Source organism: Tenrec ecaudatus, chromosome 12 (genome assembly GCF_050624435.1).
Source record: "Tenrec ecaudatus isolate mTenEca1 chromosome 12, mTenEca1.hap1, whole genome shotgun sequence".
In the NCBI taxonomy this organism is placed as follows: domain Eukaryota; kingdom Metazoa; phylum Chordata; class Mammalia; order Afrosoricida; family Tenrecidae; genus Tenrec; species Tenrec ecaudatus.
In genome coordinates, this window is record NC_134541.1 from 75,797,833 (window position 1) to 75,819,516 (window position 21,684).

The following is a 21,684-nucleotide window of genomic DNA, read 5'->3' on the forward strand; positions in this document are numbered from 1 at the left end:
CAATGAATTACAATGTCAAGCTTGTTCATTGACTGCATGTGTACTCTCCACATTGCTGATGCTTCCAACCACTGCCTTTGCATTTCTGAGATGCCTGCAATGACACACAGGGTCATGACATGGCAGGAAATATAAAAGGGGAATACCAACAGCCCTGCTGCCCAGTCATAGTCCATTCACGGTTCTCCCTGCCAATGGCACTGCTCTCCAGATCCTGACCTGATGAACCCGTGGTCTTATTCACATCTTCTCCCTTACCTGATGCCTGATTCTGGACAGAACATTCAATGCTCTGACCTTTTAATATATGACTGTTTGTTCCTTTTGAGTAAACTAGACTTCCTCTCCTAACAGTTTTTCCAAGGTGGCAACCTGTAGGATCCATCAAATCTTTCCACATTATCTGTATATTGCCAGTCCTGGCCTAGCAAGCTAATCTCCACTCAACAGAAAACCATACCCTCAGACATTGTTATGGCTTTATGTAGAACCTCCGCAAGTGTTTAGAAGCTTTCTTAAAACCACCAATATCATGTTATTGCTGTAGATAATGATACTGAGAACACTTGAAATGTGAACTATATACTAATTAAACCAAGAGAGTACTCTGAAGAGAGGCCAAGAAACTATCAGATACAGAATTCAGAAGAATGTATTGTACTTATCAATAGTATCTAGGTCTTGGCAGTTTTCCCCAAAAAGGTATCAAAGATTTCATAGCTACATAATTTATAGCAGATATGCTAGCAGGTAGTCTGTACAAGAAAATCTTTGCCAGAGTTTACCAAGCTGACTTCTACTTTTTTTACCTACTCTTCAAACAAAAATGACTATATTCAATTCTTTTTTTGTTGTTTGTTTGTTTTTTTTTAACAATTTATTGGGGCTGATACAATTCTTTTCACAGTTCATACATATACATACATCAATTGTATAAAGCACATCTGTACAGTCTTTGCCCTAATCATTTTTTTCTCTTTTCTTCTTTTACATTTTATTAGGGACTCAAACAACTCTTACCACAGTCCATACATATACATACATCAATTGTATAAAGCACATCCATACATTCCCTGCCCCAATCATTCTCAAAGCATTTGCTCTCCACTTAAGCCCCTTGCATCAGGTCCTCTTTTTTTCCCCCCCCCTCCCTCCCCATTCCCTCCTCCCTCATATGCCCTTGGTAATTTATACATCGTTATTTTGTCATATCTTGCCCTATCCGGAGTCTCCCTTCCCCCTTTCTCTGCTGTCCCTCTCCCAAGGAAGAGGTCACATGTGGATCCTTATAATCAGTTCCCCCTTTCCAACCCACTCACCCTCCACTCTCCCCGCATCGTCCCTCACACCCTTGGTCCTGAAGGTATCATCCGCCCTGGATTCCCTGTATCTCCAACCCTCATATGTACCAGTGTACAGCCTCTGTCCTATCCAGCCCTGCAAGGTAGAATTCGGATCATGGTAGTTGGGGGGAGGAAGCATCCAGGATCTGGGTGAAAGCTGTGTTCTTTATATTCAATTCTTATTCAAAAGAATTATAACAATCATTTGTTAAAGATTTAGTATGTCTTCACTTGAACACAGACAACACAGAAACATGTGGATAAGCACAATTCCATATATGAAGAGGACCTCTGTCAATATATAAGCACTGTCCATAAGGAAGTCATGTTCCATCACGGGGTACACAGAAGTAGAAGCAAACAACTAAGTAAACAATTGTGTGGTATAATTAAATCAGTACAACATAAGAGATGAAGATACTAGTTTTTCTTCCTGTGAAATACTTCCAATAAAATACCCACCTACAGCCAGCTTACCTACCTTCCCACAATGGAAAGGAGGGAGAGTGGGGTAGGGAGTTTAGCAGGCCTATAAGTAGGCCATTAACAATCATCTAGACCAAGACTTCTTAAACTTTTTCCAGTCACAACCCTTTTTGGCCGTTGAAATTTTCAACAAGGGTACGCACTGTCAGAAATGTCTGAGTTTCAATACACATTGAATTTTGAATTGATTTTTGGTTGTTGCATGTTCAGAAAGCTGTTACTGTTGCCAAATTTTGTGTGACCCCTACATTCAATTATATGACCCCATAGGGATAACAATCCACATTATAAGAAGCTTTGATTCTAGACCAGGGATCAGCAAACTTTTTTAAAAAGAGCTATATAGTAAGTATTTCAGGGTTTCTGAGCAACTTCAGGCTTCTTTATTGCAACTATTTAACTCTGCTACTATACTGCAAAAGTAGAACTAGACAAGCCCAACAAATGAGCATGGTTTTGTTCCCATACAACTTCATTTTGGAGCACTGGAATTTTAGTTGTAAATCATCTTTATGTGTGATGAAATATTTCTCTTCTTTTAATTATTTCCAACAATTTTAAAATGTTAAAAGAAATACTCAGTAGCAGGTGAGATTTGGTCATATATCATAAATTGTCATACCTCCCACCCCTAGACCAAGACTGCTGCCTTTAATTGGATAGTAGCACTAAGAGAGCAGAGGGAATGACAAAGAAGACCTTTTAGAGGTAGAAACTAACGGATGACTGGTGGGCATGATGAGGGCAATGAAGTAAAAGGTAAGATTCAGATTCATGACAAAAGAAGTATATTTAAAAGATTGAAGTATCCTTCCTTTCACCTATGGAAGACATTACTTAAACAGCTTCTTCACCCTGGTGTGATAGCAAGATAATTAATGTAATATTTAAGAACAGCCATAGCTGAAGCAGACAGCCATAGTTCAAATCTCACCTCATTTGGAAACTGGGAGAATTCTAGCACCTATCTAACAGTTTGAGCAGTCTGGCTAAAGGATGCTTCTTTGGCTAGTCTACTAACTAATAAAGGGCTTTCCCTTTCTCTATTCCACTTAGAGGGATTATTAATCAGGCCCATCACTACTGGGCAAAACCCCAATATTTGGGTTAACAAAATAGCAAGGGACTGCATTCTGATCTGTCCCCTAGATGCCTAGTCCTGGGTAGAATAAAAACAGAAACACTGTGCCTTTCATAATGTTCAAGAGGTCTCTATTACCTAGCCTCTCACCAGACTAGAAATAGAGGATCATTCCATGGTGTATGAGTTAGAGAAAAGAAAAAAAACACTGACTAGGTAATTGCATAAATCCGTTCCCAGTGTGTAAGTGGTAAAAGCTCGTGGAACATTAAATACATTGCTAAAACCAAGCTCAGCTGTAGTGGTCCAAAAACAGGTGACAAGGTCCTATTGGTACTAAGAAATTGTCAGAGGAAGTTTCTTGTACAAAATTTTCTGATTGTTTTGGTATTCATTGAAGTTTTCTAAAATTAGCAGCTCATACTCTTAAAACTTATTCCTCTCTTTGAGGACCTCCTTCTATATTTTCCTATACTGTGCGGGAAAGGGCCAGTCCCCACAACTAAACGGGTTCAATAGGCGCAATTGTACGGTAGATAGATAGATTGATAGATAGATAGATAGATAGATAGATAGATAGATAGATAGATGAGAGAGAAATAATGGAGTCAGACACATTTCATGATAGCATGCTCACCTCAGCCTCACTTGGTGATCCACATGGAGAGAGAGACCATAGTGCAGGAGAGGGGGGAGGGGAAGAAGAACATGGGGAAAGGAACAGGGGAGCAAGGATGGGGAGAGAAAAGGGGAGCCAACGATAACTCTTTATTGCTAACCAAGGCTTATATATCTTTGGGGGACGTGCAAGCTCACTAATTACAGGTAAAGACACAGGAAGGGTTTGCACTATAGGTTGTGCAGCAATGACAGGGGGACAATCTAGGGATATACAAGCAATTGGAAGGGGAGGGATTGGGGGCACACATGTGACAAGAAGGGTGGATCCTACATTCAGGATGGCAACCTAACTTTGGAAGTCACTGAGCCAGTTTGACCTGTTTTCTGGCTCACTATAGAAACCATTATCAGTAGGGTGTAAACCCCACCTACAGGGATCAGACTGATGGTCACAAGCCTTTAGGGAGAAGTAGCCCATTGTCCTTAACAGCAGGGAGTGGGCCCCTTTTGGGGTGGGACCAGACAGTAGACTGGAAACTGACTGCCTTCAGGGAGGCTATCAGTCATCTTCTCAGTTTTAGCTGATCTATATAGGCACAGTGTTTAAGAACAATAATCTAGGTCACTGAAGAGCAATCCATGGCTTTTTTTTGACCTTATAGACAGAAGAAAATGGTTAACAGTCTATCAGAGTCCAGGAAGCCACCAAGAAGCTTATTGCCAATGATGGAGGTAAAGAAATTGATGATCTTTAAGACTTGACTGGAAAACACTCATAATGGTCAACAGACAGACCTGGAACTATTTATAGGCATTTCTTTTTGTTTTTTCATATCTATCTAAATAAGATAGACAGGATAAATAATCCCAAGGAGAAAACAAGACTGATGATGGGGGAGGGGAAGGGAGAGGGGGAGATGGGGGGAAAAGGAACACGGGAACCAACAAACCTAGGGACACAAAAACAACAAGTGATCTGAAATTGATGGCAAGGAGGGTGTAGGATGCCTGTTGGGGCTTGAGCAAGAGCAGTTTAGCCAAGAGGAATTAATAAAAGCTGCATGAAGGCCAAACATGTTAGTGGGACAAGAGCAAAGTAAAAGGAAGAGGAAAGAACTAGGAGGCAAAAACATGTACAGAAGAATAAACACAGATATGTACATATATAAATATATTTATATATAATGATAGGGTTCATATATCGTGTTAAATATTAAAGCAGCAGGCGAACATTGGGCTTTTACTCATATCCTTCCTCCACACAAGAGAACTTTGCTCTAATAACTGTTTTTATGTAACTACCACAGACCACCCCTTTCGCACAACTCTTTAGCCATAGATAATTTTCAAGCAAACAATAATAAAATCTTATCAATACCTAATAGGATAAAACTAAAATGCATATAATTTTAAAATGTGCCACGCTCATTTAAGTATAATGTTCTGTAAGTGAACAAAACAAAAATATCCTATACTTATGTGAACACTTACACCATAAGCCTATGAACACATTCCTATGAACATATTTCACCCCACCGATGAAAGTTTGTACATCAGCCACTTCATGCCTTCATCTCCTCTTTTGGGTATCCAATTTCTATACTGCCTACTTATATCAACCCAGTGATTTGAGGAGACAATCCTAATCTTTGATGTGAAGAATCTTCATTCCAGTTGGAATTTTTTGAAGTCTATATCCATAAGCAAAGTCAAATAAGGCAGGCCATCCATAAAATCAGCAGCAATATGCACCAGTTCACAAGCTCAAAAATCCCTTCACCTGGTCGGGTTTTGGTCAACTCAATGTAGGCCACCTCACTTATCCTCCCCAGGATCAGACTGCCTTTAGACCATGGGCCCCTTCACAAATTCTCAACAACCCTAGCCCCCTTGTGCTAGGTCATGAACTTCAGATCAGTCAACCACTCTCGTTTTTTCTTCCAGTGCCTGTGAACCAGGTTCATGCATGCTAGTGGCCAGACTCACCCCATCTCTTTATTGCTGTGTTTCTCTCACTTCCACTCCACAACTGGATCCAGGTGGTTACCTAGCAAGCATTTCAGCCTGCCCATACGCTTCCTTTAACAGGTCAGTGCTAGAGCAGAGAATTCCTTTCATGGCTCCAGTTTTTTTCCAGCCTCAAGTACAAACCACTAGTTCAAAATTCAAAAAGGTAAGGAGTTCCTTTTTGTTTTTTCGTTAGTTCCAATGCCTTACATTCTTCAGAAAGGTCTTTTGCCTTCATGTATTGGTCACTTGTTTGTTCTATTCTATCTTGTTTCCTTATGTTAACTTTAATTGTATGTTGTCTCCAAAATGTAATTTGTTCTTGTTGTTGTTAGTGTGTGTTTATTTGTTGATCAGTGGTTCTGAAGCGGATCATAGTCCTGGTCCACTAAGTAGACTAGTAGAGGTTTGTGACTGGTTGAATTGTATGGCGACAGTTGTCTCCATTGAGTGGAGTGGTAAAGGAATGATTTAAGATATTTTTTAAGGTGAAAGTACAATAGTAAAAAAAAAACAAACAAGCAAATAGACAAGCTAAGAAACAAAAAGAAAAAATACAAAAGATAATTTTTATGCTTTCACTTTCACAGCCACCAGTATGTGCTATTCCTTGCATGGTGTGCACCAAAAGAGTATAATACTTGTGTGAAAGTCAGAAATAGGAATTCTTCTTCTTATTATTATTATTATTAACTTGTTCCTTAATAAACTAAGTTTTCAAGCCTGAAAACGCTTTACAAATGAGCATGTCTCTTGCCTCTACCAACTAATTCATGTTAAAACCATGAATGAGCTCATGAGTTCATGAAATCATATTTTCTTTTTTTAAGAGAAGCTTCAAAATCTATTTATTATTTATTTTAGTAATTTTATTGGGGGCTCATACAACTCTTATCACAAGGAACTCATAAACACCAGGATAATATGGGAAGTTAGGGATTCTTCCGATTGCATTCTGTGCCTCTCCTCTGGTGGCTTATTAAAAAAAAAAAAAGGAAAAGCAACAAAAGGGTGAAAAAGAGAGAAAAAAATCTCAAGAGTATTGAAAGTCTCCCTGGGAATTGAGGTAGGAGGTGGAAGCAGCTGCCTCTGAGGCACAGTTTAGTACCAAGGGTAAAGATTGCCAGCCCTAAATGTTCTTTACTTAAATATGTGTAAGGCTGCTTTTATATCTGTTTGTGAGTGCACTGAAAGGGTTAAGAACTATTTAAGGAAGGCGAAACAACCAGAGCAGTATAGTATCAAGAATATGAACACAATGTGAAGAGTTTAACCAATATCACTGATCATTATGTCCAGACACTGTGGAATGGGAGCAGTTTTGTTGCATAAAAATTTGCATAAACAAATTTTTGGAAAAGCAATTAGGATGGGCAATCAGCAAAAATCCTCCTTGGATGCAGGAGAAATAAATTTCAACATTGCTGAGTCAGAAAAACAGGACAATTTGGAAAGAGCCAATTTATTTAGTAGTACTTTAAAATGCAGATGAGCTAAAAAGGGATAAAGAGTATGGAAAACATATTTTAAGGAATTTACCCAACCCAAAAAAGTGGAAGAGAAAATAAAATGCTAAAACAGCACTGTATCCACAAATTACACCCTCCAGTTGGCATTTCAACTATTTCAGGTCCTGCCACTACTCCCTTCCAAGAGTTCAGTAAACCGGAAAGGATGTAGGCTGATAAGGCAACAGGCAAAACAAGAAAACCCCAAATTAATAATATGCTGACATCTCTTCATTTATATGGAATCTTTCATTCATTGTTGTCAGTCCAAGTACTTCAAAAATATACTTTATGGCAGCGGTTCTCAATTTGTGGGTCGTGACCCCATTGGGTCATCTGATTCATAACAGTAGCAAAATTACAATTATGAAGTAGCAACAAAAATAATTTTATGGTTGGGGGATCACCACAACATAAGGAAATGTACTAAAGGGTCGCAGCATTAGGAAGGTTGAGAACCACTGCTTTATAGAATAATTTTAAAATATTTCCCATCAACTAGACTGATTTCAATCTAAATACAATTAACTCTAAACTTAATAATTCTTTAAAGTCTTGAGCAAAGATTAAGTTCCATTATAAAACAAGAATACTATGAGAACTAATGGCAAAAACTTAGAAATCACATTGTATTGGCAAGGTATGGAGTCGTCCCTGACTCCCCATGCTCCTCCCCACATTCACTAAGCAACTCCTATTACCTGTTCCTCTCTCTCCTTTTCTTTGGTTTTACTTCTGCAGACTCTAGCCAAAGTGGCATCTTGAGATGGAATGGCAGAGATCTGATACAGTGGCATGCTCATCCCAGCCTCCTATCTGGTCGTCCTCTTCACCAAAAAGAATCTCCACTGGCAGAGTCATTTTGGGCCATGGACTCCAAGCTGAGAAACAGGAAGGAACAGAAGAAGAATAGAACTGAAGTAAATCCCCAAGATGAACTTTTATTTCTATTCATATTTGTATATAAATAATATAATGCTTGGTCTTTAAAACTGACAGAATAAATGTCCAGGAAAAAGCATCAGCCATTTTTGTCATGTAATAAAATGAAGTACCTGAAAGAAATTAATAGAACTGATATAACCAAGATTTATTTTCCATTACCTCTTTAGGATTAATATACAGCAGTGCTATGCTTTACTATAAGAATGCTTTGAAGTTAAACATTTTTCTTGAATGAGCACTCATCCTGACATATTTGTGAGAAAGGAGTGACCTTTCTTTCAAACTGCTGCCCTTGAATCCACAAAACAGCACAATAAGAAGTTTAAGAAGTCAAAACTAAATTCAAGATATCGATGATCCATGCTTAACTATGGAAAAGTCTAGACCCTGAGAATTGACAAACATGTTGTACAGGGCTAGATTGTAAATATTATTGGCTCTGCTGGCCTCATATGTTACAACTACTCACTCTACTGAAGGAAGCCACAGAGAGCATGTAAACCAATGAAGGTGAGCACGCCATAATAAAATTCTAGTTACAAACACAAGTGACAAAGTCGATTTGCCTCATGGATGCTGGTTTCTCAATCCCTAGCTCAAAGAGGTTTTCCAGGAACGATGAGCTTCTGTACTAGTTTGCTTCAATGGTTCCAGGCCCCTTTTCTGGTTTTCTCCTACATTTCTTTTTAAAGTTTAGTTATTACTCATTTTGTAGTCTTTCTCTCATCCCTCTCTAAGTAAAATCTATCACATTCTGTATACAAAATCAATTAAATATAAATACTTAAAATTATTCACAAGGCTTTATATAGAATTTCATATTGTTCTAAATATAACAGAGGATATAAGCCTTAAATCCAAAAATGTAATCTCTCCTTTGGTAATTTCCACTGATCATATGTGTTGGGGATAAACAGGCAGGGAAGGTAAACAGTAAGTTCACATTTGACAAGCATCCACTTATTCCACAGATCCTAACATTCTGCTCTGGACTAAAGGGAGGTGTTTGTGAGACTGATGGCTAGAAGCATCGGGGTGTTTAGGGGTCTGGTCCTACCTCTCACAGCCTGACTAAGCAACAGGAGCTATAAAAATGGATTCTGTCACATTTCTAATTATAGAAAAATATTTTCAAAAGAATAAGAAACTAGGAAGAATCAATATATTTAAAATGTTAAAATAATAACATTTTTTAATTGGAGTTTTATAACAAGGAGCTCTGGTGGCCCAGCGGGTTACACACTGGCCTACTAAGCACAAAGTCAGCAGTTGCTAACCACCAGCCACGCCATGGGGCAAAGATGAGGCTTTCTGCTCCTGAAAAAATTCCAGCCCTAGAAACCCACAGGGGCAGTTCAACTTTGCCCGTAGGGTCACTGTAAGTCAGAACTGACTTGATGGTAGTGTGCTTTGGAGTTTTATAACAGGTGGATGATCAAATAATACAACAGGAAAATAAAATGTTCATGTCTAGATATTACAAAGCACGTACTCAACGTAAAGCATTTGTTGCGGCTGACACCAGATGGGGCACTGTGCCTAACAAATGGCTGTTTCAAGCACATTAAATAAGACAAGCGCCACTTACTTACTGAGTTGCCTTACACTCCCTAGGTAAGCGTAAATGGTGACCAGTTTTCTTCATTACTTAATGCACTAAATTCTTCTGTGAAAGCTGAAAACCCCATATGGCCTCTTGGAAGACTTAGTCAAACTAACCATGTCCAGAGGCCCACCATGCCAATAGCTGCCTCTCCTCTGGTGCTTCTGGTATAATCATCATTATTACATCATTGGCACATACTCATGACAAGCCTGAGAGGACAATTTATGCCAGAGAAAAACAAATACAAGAAAACAGCACTACACTGGATGCCTGGGGCTTCACATGCCAGGCTGAAGTCCACGCAGCATCAGCTGCACCTTAAGTTAGCAGTTATCATCCCTTGCGCCCCTCACTGCCACCTCTCTGGAATTTTGGCTACTCTTTTTCTTGTTGCTACTTTACCTTAGTCTATAACTAATTCCTGTAAGGACGGAGAGGCCCTGGTGGTGCAGTGGCCTGCTAACTAAAAGATCAGCAATGTGAAACTATCAACCACTCCACAGGAGAAAGATGAGGCTTTTGACGCCCATGAAGATTTAGTTTTAGAAACCCAAAGGGGCAGTTCTACCTTGTCCTACATGGTCACTATGAGTTGGAATTTACTCAATTGCAGTGAGTTTGGTGTTTTATTTGGAGGGAAAAGAAGAGACTCAGCAGGGTCATGCATTGTTAAGCTCCAAGAACAACAAAAAAAACCCACTGCCATTGAGTTGATTCTAACTCAGTAACCCTATAGAATAGAGTACAACTGAAGTTAGGAATTACAGAGTTTTTAAATCTTTATGGGAGCAAACAGCCTAAATTTTCTCCCAATGAGCAACTCATGGGCTTGAACTCCTGGCTTTGTCATTAGTAGCTGAATGTGTAACCCACTACACCACCAGCTGCTCTTTAAGGTCCAAGAAATCGGGCTTAACATCAGTGAAAATTTTGGGCACAAGTAAAATAAGGACATTCAAAGGAAAAATATGATTCCTGACAATGGATAGATATTAAATATTTTAAAGTTTTCTAATAATGAAATCAAAATAATTTTTTCAGGACTTAGAGAAAAACAACAACAATGAATGACAGGGTTAAGCCAAGAAAATAGGCTACAAGGTCTAGAATAAATAATGAGATGGTTTAAGAAGCTATATATATTAATCGTTATTACGGGCTTGTACAGCTCTTATCACCATACATACAGCAATTGTGTAAAGCACATTTGTACATTGCACATTGTACATCTGTTGCCCTCATCATTCTCAAAACACTTGCTCTCCACTTAAGCCCTTGGCATCAGCTCATTTTTCTACCACCCTGCCTCATGAACCTGGATCAATTATAAATTATTATTTTATCATATCTTACACTGTCTGATGTCTCCCTTCATCCACTTTTCTGTTGTCTGTCCCCCAGAGAGGGAATTATATGTAGATCCTTGTAATTGTTTCCCCCTTTCCATCCCAACTTCCCTCCACCCTTCCGGTAGCACCACTCTCACCATTGGTCCTAAAGGGATCATCTGTCCTGGATTCCCTGTGTTTCCAATTCCTATCTGTACCAGTGTACATCCTCTGGTCTAGCCAGATTTGTAAGGTAAAATTGGGATCATGATAGTGGGGGAGGAAGCATGTAAGAACTACAGGAAAGTTGTAATGTTTCATCGTTGCTACCCTGTACCCTGACTGGCTCGTCTCCTCCCCATGACCCTTCTGTAAGGGGATGTCCAGTTTTCTACATATGGGCTTTGCATCCCCACTCCGCACTGTCCCTCATTCTCAGTGATATGATTTTTTTTCTTTGATGTCTGATACCAGATCCTATCGACACCTCATGATCACACAGGCTGGTGTGCTTCTCCATGTGGGCTTTGTTGCTTCTGAGCTGGTGGCTGCTTGTTTACCTTCAAACCTTTAAGACCCTAGACACTATATCTTTTGATAGCCAGGCACCATCAGCTTTCTTCACCACATTTGCTTATGCACTCACTTTGTCTTCAGCAATTGTGTCAGGAAGGTGAGCATCATAGAATGCCAGCTGAATAGAACAAAGTGTTCTTGCATTGAGGGAGTACTTGAGTAGAGGCCCAATGTCCATCTGTTATCTTAACACTAAACCTATAAATATATGCACATAAATCTATTTCCCCATCATATACATGCATGTATTTAGACCTCTATAAATGCCCTTTGCCTCCTAGCTCTTTCCTCTATTTCCTTTTACTTTCCTCTTGTCCCACTATCATAGTCAGCCTTCATTTGGGTTTCAGTAATTCCTCTTGGTTACATGGCCCTTGATCAAGCCCTACCAGGGCTCTTACATCCTCCTCCCCACTGATTTTGGATCACTTGTTCCCTTGTCTTTGGGTTTGTTAGTACCACTTCCTTTCCCCAACCTCCCCCTCTCCCCCATGAAACCTTCGGTCCAATTGTTTTCTCCTCTGGATAGTTTATCCAGCCTCTTTGATCTAGATAGACCTGAAGAAGATATTTTAAGACAGGTCACAAACAAATTAGCTACAAAATGCATGAGTAAACTTGTAAAATTAAAGTCTGTCCAATCCTATACCCAAGGCAATAAGTGATCATTTTTCTTGCCAATGCAGTTTACAAAAGAGAACAGCTCAACACTCATTAATATTAAAAGTAACTCAACATACATTTGCTAATATGCTTTATATAATCCTAAATACAAAGTATTTCTGTCTCCACACTTTTCCCTTAGCGCCTTAGTTAATGGCATATTTGCAACACACTTCAATTGTTTTTGCTAAAACTCAAACAATTAACAAAGCAGTAAAGCAATACGGTTGAAATCTCACATTGAAACACCAAAATGTAAATGCTTAATTAGAATACTAAACAATTCAGGAAAACAAACAATCAGTGATTTGTGAAATTAAATTTGTAAAATTTGAAGGACTTCAGCCATCTAAACTTACCTTCTACTACTCTCTAATAAATATCCTCACCTCTGGGACAAAAGCTGAATGATTGCCTAAAATAATCACCTACGCCAAATATACTTAGAATAAAATAAAATTACAATTTTAGAAAACAAACTATGCCAATTATTATTTGCAAGTTCATATGAAAATCAAAATGGAAGTATTTACTCACACAATTTACTTTATTTGCAAAATTTCGAGATATAATCTGTTTGATATCAACTTATCTTTAATTAAAAGTTAACTCTCTATAAAATGTCTGATAATCCAAGAATCGGAGTCTGAGTTCTACTGAAAGTTTTATTTGAAAATTGTAGAATCTCTAAGATGAACATTTATATCTAGAAGTACTGGACTGAAAAAGTATCAGGGTATGAAAAAGGGCATCCCATATTCATGGACTAGAAGTCTTAACAATGCAAAAGTGTCAAAATCTTTTTGTCAAGGTTTTCATATTACTTGTAACCACAATCAATGCTTACGGAATCTATAATCAAGGAATCCAACATAGACTCATTTCTAATTTATTCTGTGGTTGTTGTTGTCAATAAGTCAGTCCACAACAGCACAAAACACTGCCCAGTCCTGGGTCATCCTCACAATTGTTCCTATGTCAGAGGCCATTGTTGTCGTCACTGTGTCAATCCATCTTGTTCAGGGCCTTCCTCTTTTTCACTGCCCTTCCACTTTACCAAGCATGATGTCCTTCTCCAAGGCCTGGTCTCTTCTGACAACATACCCAAAGTAAGTTCTAGTTTTTATTATTTCTGCTTTCTTTTGCATTGAGGTTTTTCTGTGTTTTACTTTGTTATTCCTCTTGAATTTTTTTAGTATGATTTCTTTATATAAAATCAGGATAGATCTAGGCATCTACATATGTAAACACATTTACATATGATGATGGGGAAATGGATGTATATGCATACATTTATAGGTCTAGTATTAAGGTAGCAGATGGACATTGGGCCTCTACTCAAGTACTCCCTCAATGCAAGAACAATGCCCATCATACTTTGGGTAGATTCAATCAATATACCCCTCACTAACCCACAGCCACCATAACCTCTGAAACCTGTTCCTCAACTTCAGTAACACATACTCTCCTTTAACATATCAAGTAAAATGGCATCTCCCATAACCTTCTTCTCCAACTAATAAAAAAGTACTATAGTTGACTTTAAAAAAAATACGATACTAATGGGAAGGTTTCCTGTGATTAATACTACCACTTAAAGCCTACTCCCGAGCACCTATACCCCAATCCCCCTACTCACCTAACTCAAACTCCCTCTTCATCTACACACAATATGTTTTCTATCACCTATCGTATTCTCCCTAACGTAAAGAGCCAGACCCTCCTTACCCAAACACATTCCAGAAGACTATGTACCTCCTTGAGCTCAACCAAGGTGCAAGGCAAACAAGAGCCAACACTAGCAGCTACCATTAAAAAAAAAATCTAGAGAAACAAGAGTCAGTTACTGAAATGACCCAAACCTAATGGTTTACAAATAAAAAGCAGCCCTTGAACTGCCCACGAAAGAATGCATAAAAATGTTGTTTAGGGCTGAATAAGAAATCAGGGGATCAATCCTGAAAACTGATGAAAAAATAGAGATACTAGAATCCTCATGATGAAGGGAAATCCAAGCTTTAAGGAATGATGTAGCAGAAATGAAGAAAAAGATCTATCTCACCAATACAATGGAAGAAGTGGAAAACCACATCAGCGATCTCAAAGATAGCCAAAGATAACCAGCAATCTCAAAGGTAACCAAGCAAATGAGAGAAACAATCAAACAAAAAAGCAATAGAATCTGAGGAAGGCCTGAGGGTGTTGTGGGTTTCTATGAAGCAAAACAATATTCAAATTATTGGGGGGGGTCACTGAGCAGGAGGAAATGAATATGCCTACAGCTAAAATAGTAAGGGAATTCTTGGAAGAAACTTCCCCAATATCATGTAGGAGGAGATGATAACCATTCACGCAGAAGAGAGAACACCAATTAGATTACCAACCTCCCCCCCCCCCAAAAAAAAAAGAAATCAAGACATATAGTAGGCAAATTACCCAATTTCAAGGAAAAGGAGAGAATCATGAGGGCAGCTAGAGAGAAAAAGAATATAAAGGTACACAGAAGAGAATAAGCTCGGACCTCTAAAGAGATCATACAGCAAAGAAGAAATTGGAGCAATGTATTCAAAAAGTTGAAAGACAACAATGGCAACACAAAAATTTAAAGGAGAAATTAAAGTTTTCTCAAACAAAGAAACATTTAGAGAATTTGTAAAAACAAAATCAGGATTACAAAAAACACTTTCCAATTCTTTATGGGCAGAATACCAATAACTACAGTACACAAACAGGAGGCCACCACAGGGTGTAACACCACTGAGAAACCATCACACTGAAAAAAGTACCCAAAACATTACAGATCCCATAGAGAAACAAAGACAAGAATAAACTCCTCATACACACACACACACACACACACACACACACCAATAGAAGGGGAAGACAGGAAAATATCAAACACAAAAAGTACGAGATAACAGCAACTAATCTATAGTTAGACTTAATATCACTGAATATTAATGGTTCAAATACACCCATGAAAATACAAAGAGTAGCATGCTGGATTAGAAAACAAAATCTGTCAATTCAGAGACAAATCTCAACCTCACAGACAAAAACAAACTGAACATCAGAGGATGGCAAAAATTTTACCAAGCTAATGGCAATCAAAGAAGAGCAGGGGTGGTAATACTAATCTCTGACAAAATAGACCTAAAAGTGCATTACAAATGAGAAAGGAACGGGCATTACATAATGCTCACAGGATCAGTAGACCATAAATACAATAAACATATATGCGCCCAACAAAACACCCTCAAAATTTGTCAATGAAATCCTCAAAGAGGATTTCAAAGAGAAATTACCAGATCAACAATTATAGTAGGTTATTTCAATACACTGTTCTCGAAGAAAGGTATATCAACAGGTAAGAAACTCAATAAAGAAACTGAAGAGCTAGCCAACTTAACATAATAGACATTTTCAGAGCATTATTCTCCAAAGGACAAGGCTCATACTTGAAAACAGACCACATGCTGGGACACAATGCAAGCTTGAAAAAACTCAAACACAGAGGTAATTCAAACCACCTTCTCTGACCACAGTACCAGAAAGCTAGAAATCAACAACAGAAAGGCAACTACTTGGAGAATCAATAACACTCTTTTCAAAGAAGAATGGGTATTATCACAAATTGGAGGAAATTAGAAAGCTCCTAGAAACCAGTGAGAACTATACAACATACCAAAACCTGTGGGTCATTTTATTGCAATAAATGCACACATTTAAAAAAATGGAGAGAATTATGGTGAGTACCTTAGCTCAGCATCTCCAGCAGCTAGAACTAAGTCAACAGCATAATCTTTCCAACAGCAAGAGAAAAGAAATCATAAAAATTAGTGCAGAAATAAATGAACTGGAAAACTGAAGAACAAAAAATTGTAATTTAAGTTTTTTAAAAACCTGAAGAATGAGAAAAATAACTGAGTAAAAAATTGGTTCTTTGAAAGGATCAACAAAAATTGACAAACTGCTAGCAAACTCAGAGGCAAAGAAGGAGCAGACATCAATATCTAGAATTAGTGATGAAACAAGGGAAGTCACAACAAACCCTAATGAAATAAAAAGATTAACTATGCAGTACTACAAAAGACTGTATTCCAACAAATTCAATAATTTGGAGGACGTGGATCTGGAAAATCACTCTTTCCCCCAAATTAACGCACATGGACATTAAGAACTTAAACAAACCCATAGCAAAAGAAATAGACAAGGTCATCAAGAAATTCCCAACAAAAAAGTTCCCATATATAATGATAGGGAAATAGATCTATATACATATATTTATATGTTAAATACTAAGGTAGCAAACGGACATTAAGCTTCTACTCAAGTACTCCCTCAACGGAAGAACACTTTGTCCTAATAACTCAACATGCTGTGGTGCTCATCTTCCTGACATGATCGCTGAAGACAAAATAAGTCCATAAGCAAATGTGGTGAAGAAAGCTGATGGTGCCCGGCTATCAAAAGATATAGTGCCTGGGGTCTTAAAGGCTTGAAGAGAAACAAACAGCCATCTAGCTCAGAAGCAACAAAGCCCACATGGATGAAGCACATCAGCCTGTGTGATCATGAGGTGTCGATGGGATCTGGTATCAGGCATCAAGTACTCAGAACAAAAAGTTATATTGATGTGAATGAGGGGGAAGGGTGGAGTGGAGACCTAAAGCCCATCTGTAAACCATTGGACATCCTCTCACAAAAGGATCAAAACGAAGGGAAGAGCTAGCAAAGGTGCAGTATAGCACCAAGCAAATACACAGCATTCCTCTAGTTCTTTAATCTCCCCCCACCACACACATACACTATCATGACCCCAATTCAATCTTACACTGGTACAGAGAAGAGCTTGAAACACAGGGAATCCAGGACACATAAACCCCTCAGGATCAATAATGAGGGTAGCGATACCAGGAGGGGAAGGGGAAGGTGATGTACATATAACCCCCTCCTAAGGGGGTTAACAACAGAAAAGTGGGTGAAGGGAGACAGTAGTCGGTGTAAGACATGAAAACAATCAGAACTATAAATTATCAAGGGTTCACGGGGAGGAGAGGAATGAGCTAATACCAATGGCTCAAACAGAATGAAAATGATGATGGAAACACATGTACAAATGTGCTTGACACAATGGATTGATGAATGGGTTGTGATAAGAGCTGTAAGAGCCCCCCATAAAATGATTAAAAAAGAAAAAAGTTCCTGTCCAGATGGCTTCACAGAATTCTACCAAGCATTCAGAGAAAAAATAACATCAATCCTACATAAACTCTTCCAGAACATAGAAAGGAATAGCAAACTCTCAAACACATTCTACAAAAATCAGGCAAAGACCTCACAAGGATAGAGAAATACAGACCAATATCTCTCATGAACATAGATGCAAAAATCCGCAGCAAAATGTTGGCCGATAGAATCCAATAATATATTCAAAAAATTAATAAATCATAACCAAGTGGAATTCATTCCAGGAATCCAGGGATGGCTCAACATTCAAAAGTAATAATAATAATAACTTAATCTACCACATCAATAAGAACAATATAATCATATCAAGTGATGCAGAAATACATTTTATAACATCCAATACCCATTCCTAATAAAGACTCTCAAGAAGATATGATTAGAAGGGAAAAATCCTCAATACAATAAAAACCATATATGAAAAATGAATAGCAAATAGTATACTCAATGGAGAAAAGCTGAAAATATTTCCACTGAATAAAGGAACCCCGACAAGGATACCCCTTATCCCCACTTATATTCAACAGTCCTAGCCAATACCATAAGACAACAGAAAGATATCAAGGGTGTACAATTGGGTAAAGAAGAAGTGAAGTTCAATGATCTACATATAACCCCCTCCATGGGGGTTGGACAATAGAAAAGTGGGTGAAAGGAGACATTGGACATGACAAAATAATAATTTATAAATTATCAAGGGTTTGTGAGAGAGGGAGGATGGGGAAGGGAGGGGGAAAATGAGGAGCTGATACCAAGGACTCAAGTAGAAAGAACATGTTTTGAGAATGATGATGGCAACAAAAGTACTTGACACAATGGACAGATGTATGGATTGTGATGAGAACTGTATGAGCCCCCAATGAAATGATAAAAATAACTTAATTTTTAAAAAAGAAGTGAATCTTTTACTATTTGAAGACAATATGATTATATATATTGAGACTCCTAAGGGGTCCATAATAGGATTGTTGGAAACAATAGAGGAGTTTAGAAGAGTAGCAGGATACAAGATTAACAAACAAACACCAATTGGCCTCCCATGTATCAGTGATGAGAATACAAAAAAAAAAACAGCCCTCAAGGAATCAGTACCATTCACAATAGCCACACAAATGTTGAAGTACCTAGGAATAAACCTAACAACAACAAAAAAGAGCCATGTGATGAAAACTACAGAATACTACAAGATACCAATAGGGATCTAAACAAATGGAAGAATGTTACATGTTCGTGGATTGGAAAACTCAATATTATGAAGATATCAATACTACCTAAAGCAATCTACAAATTCAGTGCAATCCCGATCCAAATTTTAGCATCATTCTTCAAAGAATTGGAAAAACTGATTAACAACTTTATATGGAAAAGGAAGAAGCCCAGAACAGGTAAAGAACTTTTCAAGAACAATAATACAGTAGATGGCCTTGCACTACCTGACCTTAAAACCTACTACACAGCCACCATTGTCAAAACAGCGTGGGACTTGTATAGTGATAGAGACTCAGACCAATGAATAAGGCTAGAAACCCAGAAATAAAAACATCCACATGCAAGCAATTGATTTTTGACAAAGGCCAAGAAACATTAAATAGGAAGCAGATATCCTATTCAATAAATGATGCTGGAAAATATGGATATCCACATGCAGAAGAATGAAACAAGACCCATATTTCACCCCATGCACAAAAACAAACTCAAGGTGGATTGATGACCTAGAGGTAAAACCCAAGTCTATCAGGATCATCAACCAGGAAATTGAGACAAAGCTAGGAGCCCTAGTGCATGGACGACATGGGATCACAGAATTAACAAAGGAAACACACTCCAGTAAAGGCAAAATATATAAATGGGACCTAATAAAAACAAAGCACTTGTGTACATTAAAAGACATTATTAAAAAAGTAAAAAGAGAGCCCACAAAAGATATTTAGTAATGACATGAGACAAAGGACTAATAAAATCTACATAATTTTACAAGCTTACAACAAGAAATAAATCTAATAACCCTCTGTAAAGGTGATCAAAAGAAGATTCACAGAGGAGGACACTTGAATGGCTAATAAACACATGAGAAAATGCTCCCGGTCATCGCCATCCAGGAAATGCAAGCCAAAACAACAATGAGATACGTATCTAATGCTGTAACTATAGCCCAATTAAAAAAAGATAACAAAAAATGTTGGAGAGGGTACGGTGAGATACAAACGTTTACCCACTGTTGGTCACTTGTAAGTACCTTCAATAGTCTCGGTGGAACATGATATGGCGGAACCTAAAACAGATGGCATTTTAACTACCATATGACCCACCAATATCATAACTGGACATATACCCAAAAAAAATAAGAAACAGACCACGAACAGATATTTGTTCCTCCAGGTTCATTGCAGCATAGTTCACAATAGCAAGAAGCTGGAAACAGCTTAAATTCCCATCAACAGAAGAGTAGATTCAAAACAAAAAACTGGTATATACAATGGAATCCTACCATCCCTAACAAACAGCATGAAACCATGAAACATCTCAATTCATGGAGGTATCTAGAAGACATTATGCTGAGTAAAGTTTGTTAAGCACTGAAGGACAGATACTATATGAGTCCACTGCAGTAGGAACAAGCAGCAGAAGCTCACAAGCTCATGCATCCAGTCTTCTGATTTGAGACTAGACAGTCTGGTAAAGAGTTGGAACAGTGCCAGTGAACCACACATCTTCCACTCCAGATAAATTTAGTGTAGGCCACTTGGTTGGAGGGTACCTCAAGACAGATGGGATCAAATGGATGCAGGGAGCAGGGGGGAACGTTGTCTGCAGAATGGTAGCCATGTGGATATGGGGTGAGGTCACCTGGAACAGGTAGCAGCCTTTTCAGAGGGATGCAGCCTACTGATGGGAGGGGAGAGGGGATGGTCACATTTGGGAAAACACAGATGCAGGTCTGTTGAGGGGAGGGGAAGGAGAGTTGACCTCCAGGTAGAGGGAAGAGAGAATGAGGATTCTCTTGGAAACATTAGGTGGGGAGGATCTTTAGTGGCATGCAACAGGTGTGCAGAATTGACCTAGGGTGTCTGGAGGTATCACAGGAATCCAGGTCAGGGCCATGGGACACTTGGAATTTGGGGGTGAGCATGCTCCATAGGCTGCATCAGTGAAATCCCATACAGGAGCTCCACTGGGTGAACTGGAATCTACCTCAGACACACATGGAAGTCAAATAAGGTCTTGCTACATCAACACCCTGTATGCTGTATTAAGATATGTATTATTCTGGCAATCCTGTGAGGGTCATACTGTTATATTTTGCTTATGCTTGTTCAAATTAGGGTGTATATCAAAGGTGTATCACCATGGGGAGTTATCCTCTTGAAGCTGTGTTATTTCTCTGGTTTTTCAACCAAGGGACATTGAGCCTATAGGGAAAGTAAATAGAACAAGGGGTATTTTATTTTTTAAAAAATAGATCCAAAAATGGGTTTGGGGTTTGCACTAAATCCTAGCACCAACTTAAAAACAATTAGTTCTTAAATCATGGACCCGCTCTTTACTTGCCCTCAGAAAGGCAACACAGAAGATGTGGGTGTTAGAGCAAAATGTGGCGAAGAATACAGATGGTATGCAGCTATCAGATAAAATAGTCTGGTGTCATAAAGGCATATCTCCAATGCAACCAAGAGACCTCCTTCAGCCTTTTTCTTCTTTTGTTTTAAGTATAGCCCCAAAATCAAAGGCAAGCACCCAGATCATCAGCGATGTTGCAAAGAAGCTGGGAGATTTGTGAAATATTACCATGGTCAATAGCCAAGCAGCCTTATGAGAAGAAGGCCATTGTGGCAGTTACATAATCTACTTGAGCAAAGGAGTGGAGTCTTGCCTGTCAATCAGGTCATAGCAATGGGGCCTCTGTGTGGGCATGGCCTTCTCCTGAGGATTCTGGGAACTCCTGTCTTCCTTTCAGGAGGTGGGACACATATTCTCCCTGTGAAACATTCCTGTGGACAAGCCATATGGAGCGACGCAGTTGGAGCCAAAGCCCTGGAGCTGGAGGAGTCACATGGAGACCCACGCCAGCACAGAGATGCTTCCACTGCCACTAGATCCATAAGACTTTTCACCCTCTGGCCTGTGATTTTCCTGCATTTGGCATCATTGCATGTGCTGTGTGAGTCTCAAGAGGAATTTAGACTGGCATCAGACATATGGGGTAATATTGCACTTATGGACTTGATCTGGACTAGGCTGGGATGTTTTCTTAATATACAATTACTCTTCATAT

The 21,684-nt window shown here is 38.7% G+C and overlaps 1 protein-coding gene across 5 annotated transcripts in view; it reads right to left on the bottom strand.

Moving 5' to 3' along the window:
• The window catches only part of MARCHF8 (membrane associated ring-CH-type finger 8), a 121,743-nt gene that overhangs the window by 52,371 nt on the left and 47,688 nt on the right, over positions 1-21,684 (bottom strand). For 4 of the 5 annotated variants that reach the window (XM_075564159.1, XM_075564162.1, XM_075564157.1 and 1 more), the window contains exon 2: positions 7,748-7,927. In XM_075564159.1, the coding sequence (XP_075420274.1) occupies positions 7,748-7,849 (102 nt within the window). In that variant the 5' untranslated portion in view covers positions 7,850-7,927. Of the gene's footprint in view, positions 1-7,747; positions 7,928-21,684 lie in introns of those variants that run through there. The other variant, XM_075564161.1, reaches the window with a different exon arrangement.